Raw genomic sequence first — 11,940 nt, 5'->3', positions numbered from 1 at the left:
GGCTGGATCCCAAGCTTGGCTGGATCCCAAGCCGGCCAATACGTCCGCACCAGGCCCGAGGCATAATTTAGTGCAAAATATTCATGCTCTACTTGTTTTCAGTGAACGTGAGTTAGGTTGTATAGTTTCATCTCACGGGGAGGATGAGCATGCACTCCAGATGGCCCAGTTTGCAGCTGGGTCGATGCTTTGATTCTGCAGCTTTTGACATCAGTTACAATTACTTAGTGTACCAATTAAAAGAAACTACGTGTACCCAAGAAGCACACACTTGGAACACAACATAGTCATTTATCGGTAATGCCAAACCTGAGCAAAATTATTCTCAGCAAGACAAAATAATTGCATTTCAACCTAATTTCTAAAAATAAAAAAATAATAAACATTACCTTTGACGTTTCCGAAGGTGATCCACCTGCGCGGATGGCAACGCATCAATATGCAGGATGCTTGACACAATTTGAAGGTTACGATGCAACATGATGCACAGATATCATCCGGCTTAGGCTGAAAATAGAGCTTTAAGACCTCTTCACCATCCAAATAAGACACAATGGAAACAATAAATACAATTCTTAACGCGAGACGGCATATGCGTTCCTTGGGCTAGGAAATCAATACCGATCATCTCGATCTGTAGTTTAAAACAAAGTAAACATAGTTTAACACCTTCTTGGTACGTCGGAAAGTCAAGATTACAATGCGATTGCAAGCGTAGGAAAGGCCTGGGTCCTTGGCATGAATGAAAGAAAAATGCCTTGGTTATGGCAGAGTTGAGGTTCCACCAGCAATATGATTGTCAGCGGTTGTCCTTGGCAACGTTATGAGCCATCCACATAACTTTGGTTTTCCAACTCTCACGTAGAGCTTCGTTGAATTTCTGGCTGAACTGTTTCAACGCCTCGCTCTCGCGTTTCTCCAAGGCCAGGGTTTCCTGGAAATAAAAATGCACCAACAATGACAAAAAAATGAATAAAAGGAAGATTAGTGAGGAGGATATTTGCACGTGCTCAGATACAATGGAAAAAAGAACCACCTTTAGAGGCCATTTTTCCCCGCAGAGAAAAGGTTGGCCTTTTTCGGGCACCTTGGTCCCCTTTTTTTGAGGCAATGTTTTCTGGCCGGATGCTTTTCCTGCCGCCAACCCTGTTAGTCGCCTTTTGCAACACACAGGGAATTACCCGTGAACTGTTACTCAATTTGCCGACCTCGGAAGGATGACAGGCTGAGTCAACCCTGCTGGCGTTAATTCAGCGATCGACCGCGATTCAAACCCAGGATCCTAGGATCCCAAGCCGGCACCCGAACTGCGATTGAAACCCAGGATCCTAGGATCCCAAGCCAGCACCCGAACCGCGATTGAAACCCAGGATCCTAGGATCCCAAGCCGGCACCCGAACCGCGATTCAAACCCAGGATCCTAGGATCCCAAGCCGGCACCCGAACCGCGATTCAAACCCAGGATTCTAGGATCCCAAGCCGGCACCCGAACCGTGATTCAAACCCAGGATCCTAGGATACCAGGCCGGCACCCGAACCGCGATTCAAACCCAGGATCCCAGGATCCTAGGATACCAGGCCGGCACCCAAACCGCGATTCAAACCCAGGATCCCAGGATCCTAGGATCCTAGGATCCTAGGATCCCAAGCCGGCACCCGAACCGTGATTCAAACCCAGGATTCTAGGATCCCAAGCCGGCACCTGAACCGCGATTCAAACCCAGGATGCTAGGATCCCAAGCCGGCACCCGAACCGCGATTCAAACCCAGGATCCTAGGATCCCAAGCCGGCACCCGAACCGCGATTCAAACCCAGGATCCTAGGATACCAGGCCAGCACCCGAACCGTGATTCAAACCCAGGATCCTAGGATCCCAAGCCGGCACCCGAACCGCGATTCAAACCCAGGATCCTAGGATCCCAAGCCGGCACCCGAACCGCGATTCAAACACAGGATCCTAGGATCCCAAGCCGGCACCCGAACCGCGATTCAAACCCAGGATCCTAGGATCCCAAGCCGGCACCCGAACCGCGATTCAAACCCAGGATCCTAGGATACCAGGCCAGCACCCGAACCGTGATTCAAACCCAGGATCCTAGGATCCCAAGCCGGCACCCGAACCGCGATTCAAACCCAGGATCCTAGGATCCCAAGCCGACACCCGAACCGCGATTCAAACCCAGGATCCTAGGATCCCAAGCCGGCACCCGAACCGCGATTCAAACCCAGGATCCTAGGATCCCAAGCCGGCACCCGAACCGCGATTCAAACCCAGGATCCTAGGATCCCAAGCCGGCACCCGAACCGTGATTCAAACCCAGGATCCTAGGATCCCAAGCCGGCACCCGAACCGTGATTCAAACGCAGGATCCTAGGATCCCAAGCCGGCACCCGAACCGCGATTCAAACACCAGATACAATGCCATACAATCATACATTAATCACAATTGCTACGAGTTGGCGTACACAGTTCTATATATGCCACGATGTCCCTTCCGCATTGTCGAAGTTGCACCAGCAGCGTCCATCTTGCATAGACATCGCGTTTTTAACGTTTATTCCACATTTGTACCCACGCTGTAGGGATTCCGGCTAGATTGGACCGTTATAACTCTGAAATGCACGGACAGTAGTGACAGGCAAAAGAGCGCAGCGGTGCAACCTGACCACGTTTATCACAACTTGTGGAAGTGATAAGCACCTGAACTTCAGGGGACGGCATTGCACTGGAGAGAGGGGGAGGAGAGAGGGCAAAGGTAAACCACTTAATTTCCAGGCCAATTACCTCAGTGTCGGACTCAAAATTGTCCGCATAATCAGCTTTGCCCAGCTGCAGAAAAACATTTTCAGCGGCCCTCCTGCCCCTCACCTTGTTGCCAAAGAGAGTGTGAGTTGCACACAACCAACAGTGGGTTAATTTGCCAAAAGGACCGAATGCCAAACTAGGAGCGGAGGCAGCGAGTGTTAGAAATAACCAAAAGCAGAATGTCTCTCCAGGGTAACCCGTTGGCGGAGACACATCATTGTTCAAACCGTCAGGAAGCACATGCAATGCATCCCGATGGCCGACATGCACCGATTGCGTGCACAAACATCGGATCAGTTATAGGTCGTGACGAACAACGGCTAATCCGCAAGAAGGTGCAATTGCTTCATTTTTAACGTCTCGTAAATGTGATAAAATTCTCACCACGATTCATCCACAAAAAAAGGCCTAGTCAGGCGTTTGCTAGAGCACAACTGACTAGGCCACCCACAGCCTCAGTCCTCAATTGCTAAGCAGACTAGGCCACCCACAGCCTCAGTCCTCAATTGCTAAGCAGACTAGGCCACCCACAGCCTCAGTCCTCAATTGCTAAGCAGACTAGGCCATCCACAGCCTCAGTCCTCAATTGCTAAGCAGACTAGGCCACCCACAGCCTCAGTCCTCAATTGCTAAGCAGACTAGGCCACCCACAGCCTCAGTCCTCAATTGCTAAGCAGACTAGGCCACCCACAGCCTCAGTCCTCAATTGCTAAGCAGACTAGGCCACCCACAGCCTCAGTCCTCAATTGCTAAGCAGACTAGGCCACCCACAGCCTCAGTCCTCAATTGCTAAGCAGACTACGCCATCCGCAGCCTCAGTCCTCAATATGCCAAGCAGCGGGCAATTGCTAAGCAGACTAGGCCATCCACAGCCTCAGTCCTCAATATGCCAAGCAGCGGGCAATTGCTAAGCAGACTAGGCCATCCACAGCCTCAGTCCTCAATTGCTAAGCAGACTAGGCCACCCACAGCCTCAGTCCTCAATTGCTAAGCAGACTAGGCCACCCACAGCCTCAGTCCTCAATTGCTAAGCAGACTAGGCCACCCACAGCCTCAGTCCTCAATTGCTAAGCAGACTACGCCATCCGCAGCCTCAGTCCTCAATATGCCAAGCAGCGGGCAATTGCTAAGCAGACTAGGCCATCCACAGCCTCAGTCCTCAATATGCCAAGCAGCGGGCAATTGCTAAGCAGACTAGGCCATCCACAGCCTCAGTCCTCAATATGCCAAGCAGCAGGAAATTGCTAAGCAGACTAGGCCATCCACAGCCTCAGTCCTCAATATGCCAAGCAGCGGGAAATTGCTAAGCAGACAAGGTCATCCACAGCCTCAGTCCTCAATTGCTAAGCAGACTAGGCCACCCACAGCCTCAGTCCTCAATTGCTAAGCAGACTAGGCCATCCACAGCCTCAGTCCTCAATTGCCAAGCAGACGAGGCCATCCACACTCCACAGCCTCAGTCCTCAATTGCCAAGCAGCGGGCAATTGCCAAGCAGCGGGCAATTACCAAGCAGACTAGGCCATCCACAGCCTCAGTCCTCAATTGCCAAGCAGCGGGCAATTGCTAAGCAGACTAGGCCATCCACAGCCTCAGCCCTCAATTGCCAAGCAGCGGGCATGGTACTCATATGGAAATGCAGGAAATATGGAAGGTGTTACATCGCAATAAGAAACTTCAGCGATCGTGCGTTGACTGATGCACTCGGCAAACAAGCATCTCAAAAACAAGGCCAGACATGGCAGGTCTTGCACACGGCACGTGCCCCGCACACATCCTCATGAGGAGGAAATCAATTGCTCTCAGAGCATTACCCAATCCAGATTCCATCCCCGAGTGCTCAGCCATGCAGGCATGAGAGATGGGCAAATGTGGATCCAAATTGCACATTCCAGACATCCCCCCCAAGCGAGTGCGGTTCTTTATGAATCCTGCCTTGGTGCTTTCACTTCCCACAAATTTTCCTCGGGTAGAGGAGCTGGGGGAGGAAAAAAGCCATTCGGTCAAAATCTCCTCCATCATCTTTGAAGTGGATCCCGTTGTCCATCACTCAGGCGATCAGGAAAAAATAAATCGGCCTTCATCAATTCCCTCCTACTGTGGATGCAATTACACTTGGCTGCGGTATGTTATGGATCATCATTTATTTGGGTTTTCTTGCAGTAAGGAAATTATACTCTCACTACAACATCTGTTAAAATGGAAATCTTTCTGCCATCTTGTTGTCGATGGCTGACCAACATCGATTACCATGCAGGATATTGATATATTCATAAATACATTGGTACAATATGGCAATAGAACTACCTTTAGAGGCCATTTTTCCCCGCAAAGCGGGGGTTGGCCATTTTCAGGCACCTTGGTCCCCTTTTTTGAAGCAATGTTTTATGGCCGGATGCCCTTCCTGCCGCCAACCCTGTTAGTCACCTCTTGCGACACACAGGGAATTACCCGTGAACTGGTACTCAATTTGCCGACCTCGGAAGGATGAGAGGCTGAGTCAACCCCCCTGGCGTTAATTCAGTGATCGACCAGGATTCGAGCCGAGGATCCTACGATCCCAAGCCGGCACCCGAACCGCTAAGGACTGGGATTCGAACCCAGGATCCCAAGCCAGCACCCTAACCGCTAAGGACCAGGATTCAAACCCAGGATCCTAGGATCCCAAGCCGGCACCCTAACCGCTAAGGACCAGGATTCAAACCCAGGATCCTAGGATCCCAAGCCGGCACCCTAACCGCAAAGGACCAGGATTCAAACCCAGGATCCTAGGATCCCAAGCCAGCACCCTAACCACTAAGGACCGGGATTCAAACCCAGGATCCTAGGATCCCAAGCCGGCACCCTCACCGCTAAGGACCAGGATTCAAACCCAGGCTCCTAGGATCCCAAGCCGGCACCCTAACCGCTAAGGACCGGGATTCAAATCCAGGATCCTAGGATCCCAAGCCGGCACCCTAACCGCTAAGGACCGGGATTCAAACCCAGGATCCTAGGATCCCAAGCCGGCACCCTAACCACTAAGGACCGGGATTCAAACCCAGGATCCTAGGATCCCAAGCCGGCACGCGAACCGCTAAGCCAACACAAGGCTAGGTACAAAATGGCAATGAGATACGATAAATAAATTCTGACTTTTGACAATTAAAACAATAAAATATTTGGAATTACCAATATCATGGACAAAAGTTCTGCCATATTGGATAAAATTGAAAAATCACGCTGCCAAAACCACCAGTTGTCATGTAGTACATTACGGTGTAAAGTGAGGGTTAATAAAATCATTGTTGGTTCATTCAAGATGAGTACTAGTTGGTTGGGCCCACACTGAGTTCAACATGCCGTACACAGACAACCACAGCACCTTGAGGTAGCAAATGTCCTTTGGTGAGGTGAGTTCTGGGAGTCCGGCCGCAAGCGTCAGTGCAAACAGGTTGAGGAAGACATGTCCGTTCTTACGTAGAATCATGTACGCATCCTCGCAGTACTTCCTGAACCTGCAGACAGAAATCCAGCTTGAGACACCGAACCTCAATGCTGCAAACACTCGGCCACCGGACATCTCATCCTTTTTGCTAATATTTCAATCACAACAGATTTGGAGGAAGCGAATGTCTCAAGAAACAATCACCTCCACGATTTGGTTTCATGATCTTCCCCTGCAAAACAGCATTTTCTTTTGTAGTTGAGCCAACAATATTCTCACTCCATTGTAGATTATTTCCATAGCTGAGATGGCTTTTTTTGAGACACTAATGCAAAGGAAGCCTTGGTGAAAAATCTAATATTTCTCAGACATTCATCCGTTTTGAAAGCACAAGTAAATCAATCCACATTGGAAAAAAAATCAAGATTTGAAAACCTAATGAATCTCACCCAGGTGGCTAGGATTATAAATAAATTAACTCCTCCCATGCTCTTCCAGCCAAGTAAAGCTTCATAAATAAACCATGAAATGCTGTATAAGGTAAACCCTTTGCTGTTTGACTTGCTCACAACCTCTTGTTTTTATCTACTTGTTTTTGCCTTATTGGATTTGATGATATTTACTCCAGGGTGTTGGGAACTGCCAAGTGAGCTTCCTGGGCAAGCAAATACACTACATGGTTTGCCATTGCCTGGCCGACAGTAGTAATCGGCACAGGGATTTGCCATCGATTCAGGATGTTAAAACTATCGCCTTCTCCTCCGCCAGGGAGTAATGCATTCGATCGTGTCCGTCCGTGTGTGTGTTCGTGTGTCCGTGTGTTCGTGAACAAGATATCTGGAAAAGTTCTGAACGGATTTGGATGAAAGTTGGTGGGATGATTACCCTTGGGATAAGGAAGAATCGATTCGTTTTTGGTGAAACGCAGGATATTATTCCAGATTCAGGAATTTTTTACCATTGGAAGATAGATTCCAACTTCACCCACGGCGGGAGTATGCGCTCTACTCAGTGGCGTTCTAGTTTTACCTATTTTTTTTTACCAATTTGTGAATGCATTTACCTCTATGTATGTAATTCTGATATGGCACTCAGACCTTTAACAAGGAAGACAGCACATGAATAGTACAGTACATTACAAGAGTACAGCAACGATTGCACAAAATTATACAAAATACATCAAAACATGCATATAAAAGGCACACAGTGGAGGGTATGGCACATAAAAGGCTCAATAATTAATTACATTTATGAAAGTCAAACCGCGAGAATTCAAAAGTCACACTTTGAGGCACGCAACAACGCACAACAAAGCAATATTGAAGGGCACGGCACAATTTTGAATGCTGAAAGTGGAATTTGTATGCTGCGGCACAACCGTGCTAGCTGATACACTTAAGAGCATTTCCGTTTTATTTTGGCGCATGACTCGGCCAGAAATGCAGGCCAAGGCGCTTGCTTGATCAGGCCAGCCTAACGGCCCATACTCCATCATCCACAGTACGGTAGGTACTCAAACCAAAGCACAGCAAGGCAATCACTCATTGCCACCTTACCATCCCCATCTTCAACTCTCCAGTCATGCAAAATTTTCATTTTCTATCTCACCTCATAAAATAGGGTCACAGTCATGGCGCTCTCTGCAATCTATTTTTACCTCTCTACCTATATATATATATTGTTGTGGATATGAGAATGTTTTTTTATTTTATTGTTGTGGTAAAATGTTGTTGTAAAAGGTTGTCGTAAAATATCACCCCTCCTCCCTCCGTTTGTGGTTGTATAAAGGTCAAAGGGCGTTCCCGTAGTTAGTCCATAAAACATACATGCAGGACACGATATATCTTTTTTGACAGTTATATCCTTATTATGTGTATTAGCGTAAGGCTGTGTCTTCCATTAATTGAAATACTCCATTGCACCAGTGAAAGAGAATAGATCCCCTTTCCTTCCCATCCCCAAAATCTCCATTTCATATTACATCCCCTCTCGTCATTGCCGAGCCTCGATTGCCCATATTACCTCCCCTCCAATAACCGCCATTGACCACGAGGCTCGAGTCGGGGAAGAAAGGCGTGTCTCCACCTCGTCATAGAGGGGAGGAGTGAGCCAGCCCCACTCGACCAACCATGAGCCAGGGGTTCGGCTAGAGAGGGTGGAGGAAGAGCGATCGGGGAGGTTCGCAAAGGTTGAGGGGCGGGGGCCTATATAACCCAAGGCAGGGCGTGTCCAGGGAGAGATGCGTTTTTACAGAGGAGAGCAGAAGACAGAAAGCCCTGGAGTTGGTCACAGTGAGTTGGTCTGAGTTGGTTGGGAGTCGGTCGTCAAGTGCAGAGTGGTGAAGAGTCAGTCAGTAGAGGTGGTGGTCAAGTGGTTGCGTTGGTTGCGGTGAGGAGTCGGTGGTAAAGAGTGAGGGACCAAGAAAGAGAGAGAAAGAGTCCTGAAGCAAGAGAGGAAGTTGTTGAACTGGGTGGGACTAAGCAAGAGAGGAAGTTGTTGGACTGGGTGGGACTAAGGAAGGAGAGAGAACCCGTCACACCAGAGCTCCACCAAGCGTTCACCTCCACCAAAGCTCCACCAAGCTCCGCGTTGGCTCCACCAAGCGTTCACCCCCCACCAAAGCTCCGCCAGGCTCCGCGTTGGCTCCACCCAGCGTTCACCTCCAGCCATCCACCTCCTGCCTTTCCACCCTTCTTGTGTACGTGAGTTTGTTCTGTCCTGGGTTAATTAAGCTTGTGTAGGTAAGCTAAAGATTTCACTGTGTCACCTGCGTCTTATGTGCTTGTAAATAAACTTGATTGCTCCTTTTTGCTTGTGTGTGTAAATAATAAACCCCATTACTCGTCTGTACATCTTCTCGTTTTATTCCTTTTTCCTCTTTGCATTCGTCGCCTTTGTCTTTTCCCTATTGACTAGCTGTGGTGCGACCCGGCCAACGTTTGGGTGGAATCGGGTGAGTCGGGGATCCTGTTAGGTCGCGGTTAAATACCAAACCGCTCGGTAACTAACATCTTAAACCGCGATCTGTAACAATATATATATACATACATATATGCAATGTTTATATTGCCCTGATGAAGCCCCAACAAGGGCGAAACCAGGTCGGTAACTGAGTTTTGCTAGCACTTGTGACAGCATCTGAATTTAACATCCATAATGAGGAACTGCTAGATGGCTGCTCCGGAGCTTGGCAGACAACGCGGACAGAGGTGGCGATGACGTCATGACGTTCGCTCATTAGATTGGAGCACCAAATTACAGATACTAATATTTATATAAGCAACGTCAACAATGTCATGCGCCAAAACATATACATCAGCCTCTCTTCAGTGAAAGACACATGAATGCCCGCTTGGAGTTTGCAAAAAAGCACCTAAAGGACTCTCAGACTGTGAAAAACAAGATTCTGTGGTCTGATGACACCAAGGTTGAACTGTTTGGCTTCCGTCTGGCCACTCTGAAATAAAGCCCAGATCGGTGGAGTGTTGCTGTGATGGTTGTCCTTCTGGAAGTTTCTCCCATCTCCACACAGGATCTCTGGAGCTCAGCCAGTGACCATCGGGTTCTTGGTCACCTCTCTTACCAAGGCCCTTCTCCCCGGATTGCTCAGTTTGGCCGGGCGGCAAGCTCTAGGAAGAGTCCTGGTTGTTCCAAACTTCTTCCATTTAAGAATTATGGAGGCCACTGTGCTCTTGGGAACCTTCAATGCAGCAGAGATTTTTTTTGTGGGCTTCCCCAGATCTGTGCCTCGACACAATCCTGTCTCTGAGCTCTGCAGGCAGTTCTTTCGACCTCATGGCTTGGTTTTTGCTCTGATACGCATTGTCAGCTGTGAGACCTTATATAGACAGGTGTGTGCCTTTCCAAATCATGTCCAATCAATTGAATTTACCACAGGTGGACTCCAATCAAGGTGCAGAAACATCTCAAAGATGATCAAGAGAAATGGGAGGCACCTGAGCTAAATTTCAAGTGTCATAGCAAAGGGTATGAATACTTATGTCAATGTGATATGTCAGTTTTTTCTTTTTAATAAATTTGCAAAACTTTCTAAAATCCTGTTTTCTCTTTGTCATTATGGGGTATTGTCATTATGGGGTATTCCCGATGTGTACCCCGGTTTAGAATAGGTACACCGTATCCCTGCGCATCGTAAGAGGCGACCAAGGGTTGGCGTCAGGAAGGGCATCCGGCCATAAAAACATTGCCTCAAAACAGGGAACCATGATTGTCATGGGGCCCGCAAAGCTAACCTCCTCTCTAGCGGGGAAAATGGCCTCAAAACGATCATTCATTCATTCATTCATTATGGGGTATTGAGTGCAGATTGATGAGGGAAAAAATGAATTTAAACGATTTCAGCATAAGGCTGCAACATAACAAAATGTGAAAAAAGTGAAGGGGTCTGAATACTTTCTGAATGCACTGTACTTTAATTAGACAGTGAGAGGTGATCGTGTAAAATTTCCAAGACATTTATGAATAGGCAGAAACAAAACTGCGGCTTAGGACCCCAGCGAGGTGACAGCAGTCTGAACAAAGATAAGCCTTTTTTTGTTCTTTCATGAGCACCCATAAATTATCTTCAAAAGGGATTTTTTTCTTGATGCAAATACCCAATTTTCATTAATTTATGCATGCACTATCTTGGAGTTCCCTTTGTATGCATGCAAAGTTTTGAAGCGCTCTGTTTCATGGTTTTGGAGTGAAAGTCACCATAATCTTACATGGTCTTAAATGTGCAATGAAAAGTAAATTCGCTTCAATAGTCATAATGGAGAAGAAAGAGGAGAACTTGTTTAGGGCAGCACAAATGCATTAAGAATTTGTGACGTGGATCTTTCTCCTCTTGGCTTCCATCTGCATCGGTCCTAAATAATGCCAGAGTAGGCCAGTTAGGTTGCTGAAGCCTCAATAGGATTCCTTAATGATGTGCACGTACGTAGTCGATGTTACAAAGACTTATTGACAATGCAATGGTGTGGTTTCAACATCAATTATCCTACTATGTCCTATTGTCTCTTCGCCGTCACTGTACCATCTACAACAGAAACATGCTTTGACTTTTACAAAGAGAAAGTATTTTTTTGCTTTTTCAGATAACTTCCATTGATCAATATTTGACCAAACAACATATGCTCCGCAGTAAATCTGACCGTTCTTCACGCACAGTGCACACGGTGTCAGGAGGGGCGGGTGGGGGTTGTGTGTGTGGATCAGGGTGAGAGCATAATTAATGGTTGCCATTCACTGGGAGAAGCAAGATCTTATTGGAGCTACAAGGAGATAGAGGACATCTGAAATGCATCTTTTTCTAGCGAATGATACCAACATGAGAGTTGCAGGATAGCTCAAAAGGAAGCCAGCTTACATACGAGTGGTCTGCCCCCAAGTCCAATGCCCATCCCAATCGCAGACTAAAATTGCTGTCCGCTGCTCTACCAGCAGAAAACACTACCAAATGGTGGACACTAAAATATGGATATGACATCAAGATGATCATCCACTCTACAGAATCAACTGGAATTAGCCCACAGTATTGGCATTCCAAACACTGTATGAATGGTCCACCTTTCTTTATTAGGACTCTTCCTGGTCTACTTAAAGTGTTATGATTTATGGGAGCGAGACATGGGTAATGAACGTAGAGCAGCAACGAAGGCTGGAAAGGGTGGAAATGCGAATGGTTCAGTGGATGTGCGGAGTAT

At 47.6% G+C, this 11,940-nt stretch overlaps 1 protein-coding gene across 2 annotated transcripts in view; it reads right to left on the bottom strand.

The window, feature by feature from the left end:
- Positions 1-277: 277 nt before the first annotated feature.
- PIK3CD (phosphatidylinositol-4,5-bisphosphate 3-kinase catalytic subunit delta) overlaps positions 278-11,940 on the bottom strand; it is a 196,784-nt gene continuing 185,121 nt past the window's right edge. For both annotated transcript variants that reach the window (XM_068112234.2, XM_078775658.1), the window contains 2 exons: positions 6,170-6,302; positions 278-934 (listed from right to left, as the gene is read on the bottom strand). In XM_068112234.2, the coding sequence (XP_067968335.1) occupies positions 800-934; positions 6,170-6,302 (268 nt within the window). In that variant the 3' untranslated portion in view covers positions 278-799. The remainder of the gene's footprint in view (positions 935-6,169; positions 6,303-11,940) is intronic.

Source organism: Myxine glutinosa, chromosome 4 (genome assembly GCF_964187855.1).
Source record: "Myxine glutinosa chromosome 4, kmMyxGlut1.1, whole genome shotgun sequence".
Taxonomy (NCBI): Eukaryota; Metazoa; Chordata; class Myxini; order Myxiniformes; family Myxinidae; genus Myxine; species Myxine glutinosa.
Note: the sequence above shows the minus strand (reverse complement) of the source record. Positions and strands in the feature narration are given on the sequence as shown.